This window comes from Mytilus edulis, chromosome 1, assembly GCF_963676685.1.
Source record: "Mytilus edulis chromosome 1, xbMytEdul2.2, whole genome shotgun sequence".
Lineage (NCBI taxonomy): Eukaryota > Metazoa > Mollusca > Bivalvia > Mytilida > Mytilidae > Mytilus > Mytilus edulis.
The window spans coordinates 91,154,992-91,170,769 of record NC_092344.1 but is presented as its reverse complement, the minus strand read 5'-3'; the positions used below and the strand labels follow the sequence as shown (position 1 = coordinate 91,170,769).

Sequence of the window (15,778 nt, the reverse complement as noted above, 5' to 3'; positions counted from 1 at the left end):
ATGAATGCTTGAGAGAAAGATTGATTATGTATCAATAATTGGCCATTTTTTTCATATATGAGTAATTTCAATTTTTGTATAAGAATTGTGGGTTAACCTATCCTGCAGCAAAAATATTTAAGATTTTATAAAAGTAAAGTTGCATTTGTGAGGTAAAACCATCTATATTATTGCTTTTTGCTTTTATCTCAAACAAAAAAATAGAAAATCATACTAGCAAATGATAACCAGTACAGTTTTGTGCTGCACAGAAATTAAAATAAGGGTACATGTGTAACTCCTTTAAATTGCTATAAGTATAGAAATATTGTGGATGTGTTTGACTCCAATCTTCATTAACAAGGATTGCTAGTTTTCATGACAATTGTCATGTTTCATGTATCTATCTGAAACTCCAGTTTCCTACACCAATAAAAACTGACTGCCACCAATTAATTAGTCAATCATTTATTGAAATAGACATATATGTACCTGTTAGCATCCATTCTAATCCACAAATCATTGAATGGTTTTGTGAAACTTGTTTTATAATTTCTCTGTCTTTCACTTTGTCTTTCTAACCATTCTCTGAAAAACATATAATCAGGTAATGAGAAACATATCAAGGAGTAATCTTACCTTATTACTTACAATTAAAATTGTCTTCAGTACTTCAAAACTTGATCTAAAAGTATAACAGATTGCTTTTCTCTTTCCAGTAGCTCTCCATTGTCTCTAAAAATGTATGTCCCTCGTAAGGGAGACAACTAAAATGGATCTCTAATTACAAAGTCAATTACAGGAATTGTCGAACAGACTATAAAACAATGTATTTGTTTCTAGCAGCTTAATGTCTACTAAACAATAGTCATTGATGACAAAATTATGGGTTAGAAACAAAGGCATTCTCATACTGTGAATAACTGTACTCTTTCTTTTAAATCTATCACAATATATCAACAAAAAAATATATGCTTATGAAGCAAAAGTCAATACTCCAAGAGCAATTTACTTTGATCATTATTTTTTTCTAGCATAAAAGGATTTCTAGCGTCTAGTTTTTGTACACACAGATGACCACAGCTGCTTATTTAGTATAACATATATAATGTTCATTGCTTGAGGTATTACGTTAAATATTTGTAATTACACATCAAAGTCTAGTTGCTTCATTATAATGTATTTGCTAAAATCAAAACTTTCAACTTGTTAACCGCTATAAACATTCAATCATCATCTAGTTGCAATTTGAATACATGCTAGACTTTGTGCCGCACTGTACACTGGTACCATCATATAAAATTACCTAGTTTCTTCATCCATATCAAACCATATATCTCCATATATACTGTTTTTATCTTTTAATTTTCTTCTCCTGTGTTTTCTTTTCTTCTCTCCATTCAACCTAAAAAGATAAGACTTCTCATCAGTAATGGAAAACATATATATGTCTGTTGAATATTGTCAACAAACAAAAACCAAACTGTCAGGATATACTAGCTTTTATTCTTTACTAGGCTACAGTCACAACTTGAAATTGTTCCCAAAACAAAGTATTTTCTACTGCAGGTATATATAAAAAAAGAAGATGTGGTATGATTGCCAATGAGACAACTCTCCACAAGAGAACAAATGACACAGAAATTAACAACTATAGGTCACTGTACGGCCTTCAACAATGAACAAAGCCAATACCGCATATTTTAGCTGTATTTGGCGAAACGTTTCAGAATTTCAGGTCCTCGATGCTTTAAATTTTGTATTAGATTTGGCTTTTAACCTTTTTTGATTTAAGTGTTAGAATAGTCTTTTGTTGACGAGACACATGTCTGGTGTATATAGTTATAAGCTTGGTATCTTTAATGAGTTTTTTGGGGATTTGAAACCCTGATCTCTGACTGAAGATTGTTAGAATACTTCTTCTTGAGATTAGTGTAGTAACTTGCAGGTTGGTATTTTTGTATATCTATCTGCGTTTGTTCTTTGACAGATCTAAGACTATCTCAATTAGACAAAGTTTACTTAAGCCTATTCAATTCAATGTCCCTTTAAGTTTTGACTTTAAAAAATTACATTTTTGACAGTTTTACACAGAACTTATCTGTAAGAATCAATCTCAGAAAAATCTATGGAAAAACATGAACTTGACAAAAAAACAATTTTTTGGATCATGCATCTCTTTGACCGTACCATTACATCAATAGCATAAATTGTTTTCTTCTCAAAAAAACAGTCAGACCTACCGCTTACATATTATTGTAATTGCATTCTCTCACATCATAAAAAAACATCATATGATGTTATAATGTTACCTTGCAGCAAAAATCAAATGTTCAAAACTATTATAGTTTCAATTATCTTTTGTTTTTCCTTGATAAATTTGACATCAAAGTAAACGAACGACTTTTTATCAGGTAAATTACACCTGTTAAGCTGACTAATTAACCAGATCAAAGACTTATCAGATGTGTATTAGCTGACCTATACCTTAATGTTTTACAAGATTGAAAAGATGCATCAAACCAAATGTCAGACTTCAATTTAAACTTATCACATGAGGAATTACAGAGAGGGAGAATTTGTTTGCTTACTGATCTGTCTGTATGTAAATGAGTACAAATGAACTCAATGGAATATTGTCTGACAGGAGGAAATCAGGATAGAAAACTATTGTCATTCAAAAAAGAAAAATGTGCTAGTGTTTTAAGGATGACGTCTCGAAATAATGGATGCAAAATATGTTGATGTCATTGTACAATCTTCGCAAGTTTAGTGAAGCAGGACAGACTGACAAATGATGGGATAAATGGACTGACAACGAATGAATGAATGGATGGATGCCCTGACTAAAAACATAACGCCCCTAGGTGGGGCAAAAAATGTTGTTTACTGATATTTGCAGTCATAGAACAGGAACTCTATTCTATAAAAACCCTCACTTTCTTTTAAAATAGATACCACATATGCATATATTTTAAAAGAAAGTGAGGGTCAATGAGTTGATGTTATTTAACCTCAGTCTCTATCCCATCACTATGATGAGAAAAGGAAAACAAAAACCTCACTTATAATGGATAAATCTTTGGGCTAAATTTGTATTTTTTTAATTAGAATGACTGTTTTTTTTGACAAATTTTGTGTAATATCTTGCTTTAAGAAACAAAGAATGACAGATATTTCTGACCTTACCTATGTAAAGAAATGTTAAATATTTTTCCAAGGTGTGATAAATGGACCAGAGGATGACCTTTAGTCATGAATTGTTTTATTTTGTTTAATAATAAAGACACAGGTGCAAAAATAATTAAAATATTTATTTATATATATAAAAATGAAACTTCAGTATCTTGAGGACATCATAGAATACATAGGGACATTTATAAAATGTAATGATATAATTTTTATAAGAAAGAGGTAAATTTATGGCCAAATACATGATAAGCATTTGTCAGTGCATAAGATAATTATATTTATATTTATTGGTGGGTTTTGTTTCTTTGACACATTCCCCATTCCCATCTCAATTTTTAGTCTGCAAGTATCTAATACATTATTATTATCACAGTTGATTTCTGCTCCAAATGCAGTTCCATCATGTTCAATAAACTTACAGAGGTATTTCATCACCAGGTTGCACATGTTCTATTTCAAATCCCGCTCTCTTCATTTTGTCAATGACTGTATCATTTCCTAAAAAATGACCTGGAAAAAATCAAGAAGTTGAAAATTAATTGATATACAGATTTACTCAAGTTTAGATTTAATTTATAAATTAGGCAGTAATAGATTTTCTTGTTTGAGTTGTTTCATAGATTTCATGTCCCAGTTTTTATAACTGACTATATGGTATGGATTTTCTCATTGTTGAAGGCTGTACAGTTGCCTATAATTGGTCACATCCACTTCATTTGAACTTTGGTGGATAGTTATCTCATTGGCAATCATACTGCACCTCCTTATCCTATATTCAAATTTTTTGATACAATCTATTGTATGAAGCATCAATCTCACTGCTCATATTTTTGTCCATTGATCACCATGTAAGAGGTGAATAAATTGTTTTAAGAGGGTGTCCCTTTTGGACAAAAATTTTGAATTTTTAATACATTTTTCTGGGTTTTTTTACAGTTTCCCTTTTTACAGTACAGGATATGCCATTGAAAATAATGAAAAAATGAAATAATTAGTGTGCTAAAAAATTTATGAGTATACAGTAAATATTTTCACATTGATATATAAGACCTATAGTTTAAAATTAACTAGATAAAAGATTTTATTTTAATCAAAATGTATGTCCCTCCTGGTACATATGAAACTCTAGTTACAGTCGAGTCAATCAAATAATAGGCAAATGGCGTATTAAGACCAATGCCTACTAATTAAACAGACTTTTTTTCTAAAATGAGATCACAATGTTGTGTGGTCATTTCAAAATATATTTCACAAACAGAATTCTGAGATAATAGTGGTGATTTACATTCACAATATAAAATATACAAAAATCATAGACAAGTTGTCATTAAAGTTTCAAATTAAATACTATTTAATGTGGGTTCATGATTTAGACCAAAGTCTACACCTTTGAAACTGTCAACTGACCATAGGGAAGAATTTTATATTAATTTAATTACTAATGTCATCTATTCAATAACTTGATGGTATGTTGAATTCTTGGCGCATTAACAGAGACCATATAATGTATCTTTTAACATTCACTAAAATCATTTAAATGGACCTTACTGCATAGACAATAAAAAATATTTGACTTATTATAATTTTGTCAGTACATTTGTATAATAAATCTCGGACCTAAAAATTTTGATCAAATCAAATGACTAAAGATTTCCTCAAAATTTGTATCTATGAAAGAGGCATGTGAACATATGCCCTACAAAATTTTCTGCAAAAGCGTAGAGGCAATATCTCTTGTATCCTAGTTCGATACCTGAACATGAAGTTCCAGCTTCAAGAAAACAAAAATACACAACCAATATTAGTTGTTGTTTTATAAAACATTTGAAATATTAACAAATATGCATCAACGCCTTGATTTGTCTTGTTCTTTTTGTATAAATTTGATCAATAATATCTTGCCTTACAAAATGGTTTCAAAACCAATTCATACATCTAAAACCCTGTTAACATTTTCCAGAATTGACAAGAAAGAGGATTTATTCCCATGAAAAGACAATCATTGAATTAAGAGGGCTTTGTTATTCCTATTGTTTTCATTTCTTCTAAAATAAGAACCAATTTCAAGAATGAATAACTACATCATTGACAGATATTGAATATTGTGGTTACCAGAAGCAAAAATGTAATGACTATTTCTTATTAGACAGACAGACAGACAGAAAAAAAGATTAATTCTCTTGTCTCGTCAGTTTTCTATTTACATTTCTCATTAATTACTATCACATTCTTATTAAATTAGATTATTAGTTTCTAGAAAAAGACATTATTGGAATGCATGTAAGGGAGATAACTCTGTCACTACAGGAATGGTCACATCTAATGAGAGGTAACTCATAGTCAAATTTTGTATTTTACTAAATTGCCAAATCTTAAATTTGCCAGTACAGCAAGTTGTAGATAAATATTTTTTCTTCTTACTATTTTATTATTATTTTTTTCAAATATCTGCATTTTAAATAATCTTTTTTTATTCATGAATTCTGATTTATGTCAATACTTTTAATCATAGAAAGAAAAGCATGAAATGGATTGATGGAAATACATTTAAATATCATTTCAAATATCAAGATGTAGGTATAAAAGAATATTATATATGTTCTGCAGTTCAAATTACATTTTGTATTTTTGTGTTCACAGAAATATGAAAAATGTTGTAACTATTTTATTAAGAATTTCTTTTTTGTAGAAAGCCTAAAAATTATGCAAAAGCCATGAAAAGGTTAACAGTTTAATTAGTCATAACATATTTCACTGGAATAAAAATGTCACAAATAGACATTTATAGGGGAAATATCATTTACTCTAAACAATTATGGTAATTTTTAAAACCGGAAATGTAGTTTCTTAATGTATTAATAATGATATCTTTCAAAAAAATATGATACTGGTTGCTATGACAATTGCTACCAGGGGACAAAATCTTTATCATCATACTGTTTTATTTACTTAGTTTCTGCCCCATTTCCTAAAAATCTCTTGCACAACATTCCCCAGCAGAATTGTAATATCCATTACTGAACCACTCAACCAGTTGATGCTCGAAGATATGTGCAACTTCGTAATGAACCGGAAAAAATAAAAAATTGTATAGAAAAGTAGGTTTTTGCCCCACAAGAGGTAAGATGATCTTCCTTTCCACAGGCTTTATGATGCTTTTGAAGAATGAAAAAATGATTTGTAGCCACATTATGTAAGATTAATGTGAATAACAGTTAAAACCACAAAAATAGAAAATAAAACTGTATTGATAATTCAAGCAATGATATATTGGCACTATCTATGCATTCAAAAAGATGTTGGTAAAATTATCATCATTTGGTTTTTATCAAAGTTTTTTACTCTTAGTTTTATCAGAAATCAATCAGAATGATGCCAAAATCTAATGACGAAAAAAAACCTCAAGTTTTAATCTAAAATCTACTCTTCGCAGATAACAAATATCTCATTTTCTGATTTGTAAAAAGATTGATACTTCTGTTCTTCGCCACTTATCTGTGAATTAATTTGCTTTATAAAGTACAATGGCAATGAAACAAATCCTTTACATACTTTTATTCTGAAACACATTTATGAAATAAAAGCATTAGAAAACAAAACAACCATTATAGAATTTAACTACTATAGAACTTTCTCATCAAAGGAAAAACAGTAGTTGTGAAGTATATTGAGGTTTTATTTCAAATTAAAATTCGTTAAAAGTGATTAGAAAGGCTTTGGTTTTCTGATTCATTCTTTTAAATTTAAATGTATTATTTTTTTTATCAAGTAGGTAATGAACAACTGAGTTATGGATCCATAAGTCTAGCATTGGATATTCCCATGTAAATAAGTACAAATGTACATGCAATAAACATATTTTCATGATCTTTAATTTTTGAAGGTTTTTTATTAGTCCAAAAATGTCAGGAATGCTAGTATATTTATTTTCTGAAAGCCAACAGACTCAAGTAATTCCAATGGCATATTCAAAGCTCCTGGAATTACAATGTACCTGTAATTCCAATTTTCATGTTTTTATTGTGAGGTGTTGATGTCTCATAAATGTATACCCCACACATTACTACAATTAAGAGTGAGACTTTTTAGTATTGCAAACCTGATACTGTTGTATAAAATCATTGCAATTTTTTCTGATGCTAATTACATCAATTTTCTAGACATGGTACATGTACCAAAATACTTTTACAGTACTTACCAGCGCCAAAAGCAAAGAAGAAAGTTTTGTCGGGATGAGCTTTAAGTAAACTAGATGAACGAGCTGCCATTCGTTCATTCCTTTTATCTATAAGTTCCATTCGAAAATAATTGTCAATGAGTTTAGCTGTCTGTAAGTCTTTAGGAGGTAATGTATTGTTGACTAGATTTGGAATATTTGATAAATCACGATTAAATATAACAGAGTTAAGATCTCCACAATTGTAATGGTGGATTAAATCCTCAGTTGTATATTGGAATTCACTTTTCAATCGTCTAGATAGTTCATGTTTCCATAAAGTTTGATTCAATGCAAATACCACCTGGAAGTAAAAAATAATCATCATTTATAAGAAATATCTAAGCCACAGGTCACAATGACCTATTTCTTTTTAAAACTTTCAGCCTGCACATAATTATGACCACAAAACTTTTTAGTATTAATATCAATTGTTTTGCTTTCAGTGCCATAGAAAAAACTTTTTGAATGATGAAGCTTGTTTCACTCAAACTGGTGATAATTTAATATACTTAAGTGATGGCTCGATGGACTTGCTTCATCCACATAAATGTAGATGAATATTGAAAGATAATACAATTCAATGTCTTCATATACAGCATATTACAAGGGAAGTATGCTCTATCTTCCTTTTCTTTCCATCTACACTTTATAGGACACTGCATGCTGGTTAGATGACTATTTTTCATAAGAAAATTATGAAAATTTGGCTTTGGATTTAAAACAGAGGTACCATTTTCTGAATCTACCAATATGAGTTATCAGTTAGGGAGTCAGCAGTTTAAAGCTGAAAATGTTAATTCCAACTTTGAGTACTCTAAATAAGCAGTGAAAACTGACAATAGACGCCTAGAATTCATGCACTTTAATGTAAATTTTCTATGACACATTGCTTATGTTATTACGTCACAGTAAGAAACAAATTGTTCCTTGATGTCATGTGTAACTCATTCATAAAAAACAACTCAAGATTGGTGTATTCATTTTCAATGCTTTGTGAAAAGCACATATCATCACACTTTTCATGCTGACGTACTTTAATATGCGCTTTAATATACTTCAATATATATACACATAACATTTTTTTAAAAGTGGAGTATCTAGGTTTAATTTTAAATTGTTTTCTATAGATCTGAGACTACTATATGTATTATAGAAGTCTCAGTTTCTATGAACTACTGAGATTTATCCAATAATTTCTTTTTCCATTTTATTGAATGAAATGCACTGCTAGTGTAATGGGTGCCTGTCTCAAGTATTGTATAATTACAGAATTATACCTGCTTCACACCTGTCACAACCACTGTGGGAAGTGGCTTTTAGTCCGTTCTAATTAACCCACTTGACGGAGATCAATACACTTCCTGATTATATTAGATTTCATTTCTATACTATAGATCAATTCTTCATGTAATATTCAATAAGTAACTAATTACCAATAAATGTCTTATTGTAAAGTATCTTAAAGTGTGGGTGGGCCCTGTTAGACTACGATTAATCCTACCTTAGGACAGTGTGACAGGTCGCTGTTTAAATATAAATTCCTTTATAGAGTTGAAACTGTTTAAAAATTCAATAATAAACTTTGATAGTAATATAATAATAAAAGTCAATATTTATAAATAACTGGAGATATTCCAGGCCAAAATTTTCTTTTATCTAATGTTGGAATTTATGTAGTCCCTCTTTTATGAAGTAGATGTCTAAACCCCCCAAATAGTCATAACACTTTTCTACCTATATATATGGAGGGCTGTAAAAAGGGATTCTATGCACAAAAAAAATGAAATGAAAGTGTGATGCCACAATGTGCATTAAATAATGTTAAGGCTTAAAAATGCTCCATTTCTACCTATTTGTAGAAAAAACAGTTCATAGCAGCCTTTTAGCACAAGAACAATATAATATATAACTAGCAAATGTGTTGCCAAAAAATATATCCTTTACCACCCCTATATACTTTGTGCTTATGATGCACTCAACAGTACTTAACGAAAGTAAGCAAACTTCGTCAATAATATGAATTTTACTGCAGGTAAACCTTTGTTTACCCAGTGAATATGTCTGGTGAACCATAATCTTTAAGTAGAAAAATCGGCAAGTCTCGAAAGAAATATACAAGTCCAAGTGGATGATCCTAAAAAACTTAAATGTATTATGTGCACTATAAATTTATTTCACATGAACATTTTTTCACTTTATACTTTATAGGCTTTTTACTTAAAATTTTAAAAGTCCATATGTACGTTTATTTATATACATTGTACAAAGTTTTGAAATATAGAAGACACTTTTACCATGCAATTATTTATATTGTTGTCATTTCTTAAAAGCAGTGAATTAAATTACTGTCTGTAAAAATTTATTTGTGAGCTTGAAAGAAGCAACTAAATGGGATTTTGTAATTAAATTTCCTCACTTAAATCTTTTTTCTATGGAAAGAGTGACACCTTTAAACATGTAAATTGATATTAAAACTAAAAAGTTTTGTGGTAATTTTCACAAAATGATGTTCACTGCCTGGTTCTGATATTCTTTAGAAGAAAAACTTGACTATCAGACATTTTGTCTTATTGTGCCCTGAAACTGAGTGGAAAAGAGAGCAATTTTTATTTCATTTACAACACATAGTTTTGTGGTGGGTTAACATACTACTGCCAAAAGTCTATTTGCCAGTTTGATGTTTTCATTACACATTTGTACCAGAAGCTGTTTCCCTTTGCAAATAGTTTACTGGTTCTTTACCTAATGGTCTCCTGTTCCTGCAAAGCATATTTTCAAAGTGATATATAGACAATTTAATTAAAAATTTGAAATCTTAAGGATTACACCCATAAATTAGCACCAATAAAGCTCTTTCCTTTAGCCCTTCATTGTCAATTAAAATTTATGACCCAAACAAGGGAAACAACTCATACAAATGGATCTTTTACTGGATTAGCAAATAAGTCTATTTTCAGTTGAGAAGTTTAAAAATTTTGTGAAAAGGAAGTTTTTTTATATAAAAAAAATCAGGTTTGAAATCACAAGTAATTCTCTTTTAAAAAAAGTATTTGAACAGCTTAAATGTTATGCTGATTATTTTTCAGATCCATTCAAAATATGTTAATTAAGTGTTAAAGGTCATACGGTCATATCCCAAATGGTGTTTTTTTAGCATGCAATTTTTGTTGTTGACCATTTACTGGCCTACATGATAGATTTCGACATTTAAGATTAATCAAAATTATGTAAATTAGATGTGTGCTTTAAAAGAAATTGAATTTCTATCAAACTACACCTGTAAATCCATCAGAAAATTTAATGATGAATAAATTTACATATATCAGTTACAAATGAAGGCATTCAGGTGATAATCTACTGACACTAAATAAAAAAGTCTAACTTAAATGGATAATTTTTATCAGTTAGACTGTAATTTTAGTATTTTGGTGATGATTTTATGGCACCTTTTAAACCTGAAGTATGTTTTATATACCTGTATTCAGATAAAATTAGACATGGGAGCAGTGTAATTATTTTAAATGTTTTGAATTAACAACTGCCCATAAATTATATATTGTGCTCTCTGCATATTTATAGCAATTGTGTTTGTAACACTGTCCAAAAGTTTTTATGACTTCTTTTTCAAAAAGAAATTAAATAATGTATAAGTTCATTAAAGTGTAGAATTAGCACATCCTTTCAAGGAATATACCTGAGGATATAAAACTTGAATTGGTGTTTCAGAATATAATGCATTCTTGGTAATATTCTTAAAAGTGTACATCAAACTGTCATGATTCGTTAAAAACTGCCTAAACTATGGAATTCAACCAATGAGTTGACATAATTTTCATTTTGAGGTATATACAATTTAAGTACCCATTTAGTCCTTTAGATTTTGAATCAGCTAGTTGTAATCCCATATCAAGGTGTTTACGACGAGTTGGGGATACAAGATGTCTGCCCCTTTTGTAGTTATTGCTCTAAGTTTTAAAGAAAACTCCAAAAAGATTTAACAAGAAATGGTATGATCACATTGCTATCAGATAAAAAAAAGACGTGTTGAAAAAATATAATTAAATTATTTAGGTTTTTTGACTAGTTTTATTGTCACTCCTGAAACAAGAAACAATTTGTTCTCTTCACCAGAGAGCTTGTTATTCTAAACCGCAATCAATTTAAAAAGTACTTTACCACAAAATGACTGTTTGTACTTTAAACCACAATAAATCACTGCTTAAATGGGTTCTCCAGTGTAATTTATACAATTATATAAGGTCATTAGTCACTGTCCACAATTGTATACAAGGTTCTAGCATAACACTTTAAACAGTGTAACGATACCCCTGTCCTATCATTAGGGTTGTCTCCCTTTAATCTAAGACTAAAATTTACATTTTAAATTAGTGATTTGCTTCAGATAAGGATACGTTATATCAGATGATTTCCTACCACACAAGTAACTCAAGGATGATAGAGCATTGGTATGTCAGACTCAAACACTCCAAATAAATGTTCTCTTTAGATCAAACCTATTATTCAAATAAAAAACTTCGTTTATCAGCTTAAATGAAACTTCACGATTAAATATCTCTTTAATTTTCATTGAATTTTTAAAACTAATTTGTTTATTCATTGAAAAATCTCCTTTGTAAAAAAAAGAAACATATTTAACATCTAATTTAGTTTAGAAATATCACAGTGATAAACCACCTGGGTTGCGGATTCTTTTTCAATTGCCAACAAAAACAAATTTTTCATCTTTTTTTTGCGGAAGAAGAATCCTGGGGCTTTTGTAAAAAGAAACTTAGGGGTATAGATTTCAATTCTATTAAGAAAGCAATGTTTCATCTAAGCCCACACAACACTGATCCGGCTTTCAAAATCAATAAGCAAAACTTCATACTTGTGATCTGAAATGATCTGGAAAAGTACTCTCTATACAACCTTGCTTATATCAATTGTTTGAGGAAACGGTTGTACTAAAATATAAACATGCTATTTCTTTCATACACACATAAGTAAGAAAGTTCACTGAAACATGCTTGAAAGAACTGTTTGTATAAATCTGCAAAAATATTATTCATCTGAACAAGTCAAGCAGTATTCACCCCACACAGTCATCTCTGTACCACTTATAATTCAACTCTTGCTTAAATCTCTGTTTATAAATGTTTAAATGGAGAAGTTTATAGTGAAGAGTATTATTACATTGTATGAGACAAGATGATCTGATTATATTTAGCTTAAATTTGTATTGTTCCTGATGGTCTGGGAAAAGAGGTAAATAATTATAAAAAAGATGCTGTCAAATTTAACAATGGGATTTTTCTAACAATTTTTTTCTAGAAATGAGCAAACACCCTCTATGCTTTCTCTACAATCTGTCAGTGCTCTTTGAGAAGACCCATGTACAGTAACAACTTTTTAGGCATAGTTTCAATGGTCCTGTTCATCCTCCACTTTAAGATTCTTAGTACATGTACTACAAAAAACTGTCCATAATTTGATGTTTTACATATTTAGGAGTTTGTAGTTATACCTTCAAAAATCCAAATCTGCATTTTGAAGAGATTTAGTTTGTAGATATATGTATTCATTAATTCAACCACAATATTTATCCACTCAAGAAAGATTTGCCAGCCACTTTAATAAATTTTTTTAAAGTTTAAAAATATCAATCATCGTAAATATCAGTATTTTGTAAGTAAATTTGAATTTGTTTCTCTAATTTTTAATGAAAATTTCACAAATTATTCACATGGAACAACTTAATCCATGTGTGATTTATGAAAATGTTAGAACATGTTTAAATGCAAGAAGAAGTAGAGAAAAAACAAACAGACAACCCAACACATCAATAGCTTCTCCTCAATAAAAGGGAAGACTTTGCACTGGAGTAAGCAGAAGATACATGTCTTCAAACCTCCTTATGATCATGTAATGCGTTGATTTCTTTGAATGATACATACCATATGACCCCCCAAAAAATGTCATAATAATTATAATTAAGTAGTTACAGATTTCTCCTCCCTCAGATTCTAATGATAAGGAATGAATACTGATTAACTTTACAATTAGCTAATTTGTTTTTGTTTACAATTGTTGAAACATCAGATAAGTAGTTATCCATGTAACAATAACAGACTCGCTGTGTTAACAATGTAGTCTAAATACTCTCAAAATATCTCATTATTTTGTCCTTATTCCAAAACTTAATAATAGCATCCTAACATTAACACATTCTAATAATGGTAGGCAGTCTTATTATGAACACAGAGAAAAGGAATATGGAATATTTTATTTTAGTTCAAGAGTCTAATCAAATCATCTAATCAACTGGAGACCTGACTTCTACAACTGTTTTCTTTTATTGTTTTAGTACCAATTAGACCCGTGTTTTTCCCTTTTAAATATTGAATATTTAGAGTATGGGGAGAATGTTGGTATAAACTGTTTCTCAACGAAGCATGCAGATTTTAAGAGTTAAAGCAATGATCGATTGGCTTGGAATCAGAATGTAGTGTTCATGTATGATAACATAGATATAGGAAGATGTGGTGTGAGTGCCAATGAGACAACTCTCCATCCAAATAACAATTTAAAAAAGTAAACCATTAACATGTATTTCTGCGGCATATTTCCTTGTGATTTAATGCATGCAAAAATTCTGTTTAGTGCCTGGGTCTAGTATTAATTAGGGTTCATATTCATCTAAAATTAATATACTCTAATCCAGGTATGCATATAATGTTTGCCACTGGACATTATAACAACAATTCATCATAATAAGCATATTCTGTCCAATTGAATTGTTTCCCATTTAGTCATCATAGACCCTTTTATAGCTCAATATATTGTGTCAATGTTTGCTCATCATTGAAAACCTCATTGTGACCTGAACATGTTCACATCCTTGTCATTGTTTTTTGATGAATCGTTCTCTAATTGACCATTTATCATACCACATTTTGTTATTTCTGTATTGGTATAGATGTGGCTGAATATGTTTCAAAATGCCAAAAAGGTCCATCTGAACAACCAGACACCCCTAATGGAGAAACATATATGAAGCATAGACTTTTTACATGTCTTACTCAAAGCATTGCCTAGTAAGTGGATCCTTGTCCCCCTCCTTCCCCCAACCCTTCCCTTTTCATTTACATCTGAAATGTCAGGCGCGGATCCAGAGGGGGGGGGGGGGGGGTTCCAGTGGCTGGAACCCCCCTTTTTTTTGGACGATCAATGCATTTGAATGGGGACATGTAATTGGAACCCCCCCCTTTGTCCTGGGTTAGGAACCCCTCCTTTTTTAAATGGCTGGATCCGCCCCTGTAAACATTACATCAGTGAATTCTAATGCTTCATATAGTATCTTGTTTGTCAGGATTGTCTAAACATTCTATTTTGTTAGGTTATTCCTTGATATTTGGGTGGTGCAAAACATGCATCTTATCTAATACAATTGATTTGTGTAAAATATGCAGTATGTTGAACATCCCTCTTATCATGTTACTACCATTGCCAAAGATTAATTGATATTAGCATCAAGAAAAAACAATAAGAAATGTTTGTAAAATTTTTGTGTATTTGTATCATGAATCCGGTCCAAGATCTAGTTCATGTTTTTTAACATTCCTACAATACAGATGGTAATAACAGACAAGCAGACCTACCTTTTTGGCATTATTTGACAGTTTCAATAGTTATGTATACAATTACATTAAACAGATACTTTGTAATATTGATCTTTTGACTATATACCTGGGAGTAGCAACTGTCAATTTTTGATATCACTGACTGTAGACAATGGTAGAAGATCATTTTGTGTATTAAATTTGAGTTGCATTCCAGTTTATTATACAATAAAAATCACATTAAAGTAATCCCACCTTCAAACATTAAAGGAATGCTTATCAATTAGTAGATAAAATGTAGATTTTATAAGATTTTGATTATATTGTAAATAGATCTACTGGCAGTGTTACAGATGATAAGATGTATATACCCCCATCCTGTAAGAATCTAGTATTAAAAAGTGCTTAAACAGTAAGCTTGTGGTCTGTGGTGTTATAATCCTCCATATAAGAATGCAAATATTTGACTTGTAAGGAAAAATGATAACTTTATTCTTACTGCACAACAATTAAAATTTAATACATTGACCTTGCACCGTAGTACAGCTAGTATTGTTTGGGCCATATTACTTGGCTACAGTTATAAAAACAAGATATAATGTGAGCTATTGATCAGATTTTGGATCAAAGGAACTAAAAATGTGTCATAGTGCAATTTCATTAGATGAAGCTTAGTGCAAGTAAGCAAGAAGTTGATGAGAAAAATGCACCAGAAATAAGCTATGGACATTTGTTAACATGTTTTAACAACTTAAGAATTTGAGGGACT

General features: G+C 30.1%; 1 protein-coding gene across 1 annotated transcript in view; it reads right to left on the bottom strand.

Moving 5' to 3' along the window:
- The window catches only part of LOC139494608 (metalloprotease TIKI1-like), a 32,206-nt gene that overhangs the window by 1,755 nt on the left and 14,673 nt on the right, over positions 1-15,778 (bottom strand). The window contains exons 3-6 of the mRNA XM_071282768.1: positions 7,370-7,691; positions 3,591-3,681; positions 1,286-1,384; positions 472-567 (exon numbers count right to left, since the gene is read on the bottom strand). Of these exons, the coding sequence (XP_071138869.1) occupies positions 472-567; positions 1,286-1,384; positions 3,591-3,681; positions 7,370-7,691 (608 nt within the window). The remainder of the gene's footprint in view (positions 1-471; positions 568-1,285; positions 1,385-3,590; positions 3,682-7,369; positions 7,692-15,778) is intronic.